Below are 5,095 nucleotides of genomic sequence, written 5' to 3'. Positions count from 1 at the left end.
GAGATGAATTGGCCAAGTGGCAGCATCGATGGACTCAAGTGTGCCAACAGTAGTGAGGTTGGCCCAGTATCGGGCAATGCTTCGTTCTGCTGTGCATCGGGTCGCTATGAGTTGATACTGACTTGACGGCACCTAACAACAACAACCACACCAGGACCTGCTAGTATACTGTAATATTTTTAAAACTTATTTTGTCTACTAACTGTACTCCCTATTAGAATCTCCCTATTGTTAATAGCTAAGGAACTCTGGTAGCGTAGTGGTTACGAATAGGTCTGCTAATCTTACGGTCAGCAGTTTGAAACTACCAGCTGTTCTACAGGAGAAAGATGAGGCTTTCTGCTCCCATGAAGATTTATAGCCTCAGAAACCCTGTACAGGGTCTCTGTGAGTTGGAACCCACTCCATGGCACATAACAACAACAACATTGTTAATAGTTAATGAATCCCTTTCATCAGAACAGTGTCTATCCTAAAATAAATGCTCAGTAATTTTTGGTTGAAAAAATGAATTCTGAAGTAATAGAGAACATGGCACATTTTAGAAACCTAAAGAAGGCCAGTCTGGCGACACCCTGAAGAAAGCAGGGAGAATAGCAAAGGATGGGGCTAGAAAAATAGGCAAAGGCCAAAGCTTGGGAGGTCATGTCCACCATGTTGTTCTTAACCTTAAGAGTCATGGGAAACCACTAAAGGCTTTAAAGCAATTTAAAAGACTATATTTATATTATTATAAACCACAGTGTTTAGAATAGATGAGAAGACATGAAGAGGGATTCCAGCAAGCCAGTTAGGAGGTTTATACCTCTGGTGTGGTCATTCACTGGAATGTAAACAGTGGAAGGAAGATCAAGTTTATAAGGGGAGAACATGTTGAGTTTGATGTTCTTTGAGATAGTTGGCAGCTGGATATGCATGTCAAGAGCTCAGAGGAGAAATCTAGATCAGAAATTAAATTTCAAATGACTAGCATAAAGGAAGAGACTGAAGAATTGATGCATTGCAATTATAATGTTGACAAAGAATATTGACTACACCATGGCCTGCCAGAAGGACAAACAAATCTATCTTGGAAGAAATACAATCAGAATGTTCCTTAGAAGTGAGGTGGTAGGATTTTGTTACATGTACTTTGGACATGTTATCAGGAGGACCAGTTTCTGGAGGACATCTTGTTTGCTAAAATTAGAGGATCAGCGAAAAAGAGGAAAACCCTCACTGAGATAGATTGATACAGTGGCTCCAAAAATGGGCTCAAGCAAAACAAAGATTGTGAGGATGGCCCAGGACTTGGCAGTATGTCATTCTAGTGCAATATGATTGCTATGAGTTGAAACTGACTCTCTGGTACCTAACTATAACAACACCACCGTAGAGATGGCAAGGAGCTCTGGTAGCATAGTGGTTATGAATTGGGCTGTGAACCGCAAGGTCAGCAGTTAGAAACTACCAGCTGTTCCATGGGAGAAAGATGAGGCTTTCAGCTCCTGTAAAGATTTACAGCCTTGGAAACCCTGTACAGGGTCGCTATGAGTTAGAACCAATTTCACGGCACATAACCAACTAAGCAATAGAGATGGCAAATGAACTCACAGTTAGGCTGAGATCACCTAGGATGAAATTATAGAGGGAGAATATTAGGACGCATGTTATTGTTGTTAAGTACCATAGAGTCGATTCTGACCCATAGCAACCCTGTATAGGGTTTCCAAGGATCGGCTGGTGAACTTGAACCACCAAGCTTTCGGCTCAAACCAACTTTGCAATCCAGTGCACTAACCCACAGTGCCACACCAGAAGTCCAGTAACTGGGTTGTTGTTGCTGTTATTGTTGTTGTTAAGCGCAGTTGAGTTGGTTCCAAGTAATAGTGACCTGGTATAGTTTCCAAGGAATGGCTGGTGAGCTTGAACTGCCAACCTTGCGGTTCAAACCAAACATAGGAGTGAGTTTTAAGGAACTCTCACTGGCTATAGGGAGGCAAGGGAGGAAGGAGCAGATTAAAAGTCTGAAGAAGAGAGCCAGAAGTAAGAGACAAAACAAGAGTGTCACCTCGCAATGTCCTTAAGGATTAATAAATTTTGATCAGATGGGAAAGAGACAAATTCTCAGAGCATGTGGATCTAGGAAAGAATCATGAATGATGAGCCCCATGCGAGCCATCAGAATATAAGGGCCAAAAAACAAAGGGACAGCATGATCGATATAATCAATGTTCCTTAAAATGTATATTTTAATTGTAAAAATTGTTGAATTGGCAGATGTTTTCTTTTATATTTGTACAACAACTAAAAAAAAAAAGATCAGATGCAAAAATAAATAAAGGAAATAAAGGATACCACAGGGTGAACAATTTGCACTTAACTACTAATTGGAGTTGTGCTATAAGGTAAGCATTGGATTGCTAACCACAGGTCAGAAGTCCGAACCTATCAGTTGCTCCTTGGAAACCTATATAAAGTCACTGTGAGTCAGAACCAACTTGACAGCACTTTAACAACAACAAAGACTAACTGAAGAGTTGGCAGTTTGAACACACCCAGTGGTTCTGCATTGCTTATTTGCTTTTATAAAGATTGTTGTTGATATTAAGAGCCATGGAGTCAGTTCCAACTCATAGTGCCCCTGTATAGGGTGTCTGAAGAGCAGCTGGTGTGCTTGAACTTCCAACCTTGAGGTTGAGTGGTTAACCTTCTGCACCACACCAATAATATTTGAGTCACCACAAATTAGAATTGACTTGATGGCAACAGGTTTGGGTTTGGGGTTTTTTTGTTTTGTTTTACTAAAGAGTTCCAAAGATAAAGAGCAGATTAATCTCATAATAAAGTCCCTCTCCCACACACTGCTTTTAAATTTAGTAAATTTTTAGTACATACAACAAATTTTAGTAAATACAACAAAATGATATTCAGTCTTAAGAAGGACAGGGGAGGGAGGGCAGCTAGAATGATGTTTGCTAAGCTGACACTGCTCTCTAAGAGGTCTTGTTTCTCCTGCATTTAGATTTCTGATACCCATTGCGTTCCAGCAGACGAACCGTCCCGTACCAGTTGTCTATTCTCTCAATACTGAGTTTCAGCTCTGCAATAACGAGAAAGTTTTCCTAATGGATCCCAACACATCTGACATGTCACTAGCAGAAATGGACTACAAAGGAGCCTTCTCAAAAGGTAAGCTGCTTCCGGTGCCTGCACAAAAAAAATTTTGCTTGGATTTGAGAAGCTTTGAAATAAGTTCTTAGACGAGTATCTTTGTTCATCTTCAGTATTTAGTCAGCTCCCCAGTAAAGATTCCTCCCAGTATTGGTTCTACAGCAGTCAAGGTTTAACCAAGGAACAAACCCATATTCTTCCATCATGTTGTTTCAAAATAAGATTATGCACTTGGTAGAGGCCCCGGCACTATACTGATTGGCAGAGTGGTACCAGGCTCTCAATAATAGGGACACTGAGACTTTGTCTTGCTTACTTTGGACATTGCATCAGAAGAGACTAATCACTGGAAAAGGACATCAGCAAAGAAATGGCTCAGAGGAAACAAGGGAAACCCTCAGCCATTACATAGGAGCTACAACAATGGGCTCAGATATGCCAAAGATTGTGAAGATAGGTGGCTACCAGGCAGTTTCATTCTGTTAACATAAGGTCATCATGAGTAGAAGCCAACTCACCAGCAACTAACACTACCACAACCCCTGTGGGAAAGGACTGGTCTGATTGGTAGGAAGGCTGGCATTTTCAACCAGATTCCAACACATGATCTAACTTTGGGCAAATTGCTGTCTCTTTCAATTCCTCAGAGAGATAGTCCTACCATTCCCCACTGCCTCACAGCCTCAAAGGAAGGCCAAGCGAATATGTACTTGTCAGTATACTTTCTCTTCAAATGGTTCCTCTGCCCCACCATCACCCCAAATGTGGTTCTCTTGACTTCGCTCCTTCTTGTCATTCCTCCATCTACTTAATTGTTTCTTCCTCCAAAAAGGCATCCCAGTGACTACACCAGATAATCTAACACAGATCTCCATATTGCTTGCTTTCATAGCACTCTTATTTCTTATAATACAGATCACACTTTTTAATATTATGTAATATACAGAGTATATATTTGATTTATTGCATATCTTCACTACCAGATTGTAAATTCTATGAGAATAGAGATTTTCATCAATATCAAATTTATACCCTGTACTACCAATGCCGAGGTACACAATAAATATTAGTTGAAACAATAAATGAATGAATCAGTCACCTGTCAACTCTCTCAGTTACTCCTACTGCCTTTTCTTGCATTTAATCTGCTCAAAGCTCAATCTTTTCTCTCATCCTTAAAACTCACTTAAGTCTTGTCCATCATGGGGGAGAAATTTTTCCTTGGCTCTCCCCTCTCAAATGCTAGCCCAATTTCTCATTTTCTTTTCTCTGACAAGCTTCCTAAAGAAGTTCTGTCTCATGGCTGCTCGGCACAGTTGCTTCTCTGTCCGTCTGCTGCAGGCTGCAATCTATCTTCTTATGGATGCTCAACCTTCTCTTATGGATGACACCAAAACCATGATTTTTGACCATCTTCTTTTTGGTTTCCTCAAAAAACACGGCCTTGCCTGTCTGACCACTTATTTGCCAGCCCTGCATCCCTGTCCTCTATTCCTTCACATTGCTTGGCTCTGTTCTGTTCTGTTCTTACTCATGGTACTACCTCTGGTCAGTCTTTTCCATCCCCATGACTTTGACCATTTGTTTCCTTTGAACTTTCTAAACTGCCTTCAGCCATTTCATAAACTCTGACCTCATCATTGATCTTTCATGAGCTTCATTTATTTATTTTCACAGTTCCACATGTTTATTGAACTCTTCAACTGAAGATGTCTTTCAGATATCTTGAAATGTCCAGGACAGGCCTTTGTATTGTTTCTTTGTAAACATTCTCCCATATCTGCTACCTCACTAATTGTGTGACTGCCCTCCCAGGTACTCAAGCCCTAAACCTCAGAGCTATCCTGCATTCCTTTTCTTTCTCCCACATCCCATCTCTTATTAATAGGTTCCTACACCACCACACCAGGATGAATGGAATCTTGCTCCTAATCATTTTTTT

The 5,095-nt window shown here is 40.6% G+C and overlaps 1 protein-coding gene across 1 annotated transcript in view; it reads left to right on the top strand.

Annotated features, from left to right (window-relative positions):
* Positions 1–5,095, top strand: part of FRAS1 (Fraser syndrome 1) — a 797,189-nt gene that overhangs the window by 781,785 nt on the left and 10,309 nt on the right. Inside the window, exon 71 of the mRNA XM_006872899.1 lies at positions 3,005–3,171. Coding sequence (XP_006872961.1) covers positions 3,005–3,171 — 167 coding nt within the window. The remainder of the gene's footprint in view (positions 1–3,004; positions 3,172–5,095) is intronic.

This window comes from Chrysochloris asiatica, unplaced genomic scaffold (assembly GCF_000296735.1).
Source record: "Chrysochloris asiatica unplaced genomic scaffold, ChrAsi1.0 scaffold00214, whole genome shotgun sequence".
NCBI classification, from domain to species: domain Eukaryota; kingdom Metazoa; phylum Chordata; class Mammalia; order Afrosoricida; family Chrysochloridae; genus Chrysochloris; species Chrysochloris asiatica.
This window is presented reverse-complemented; position numbering and strand designations above follow the sequence as displayed.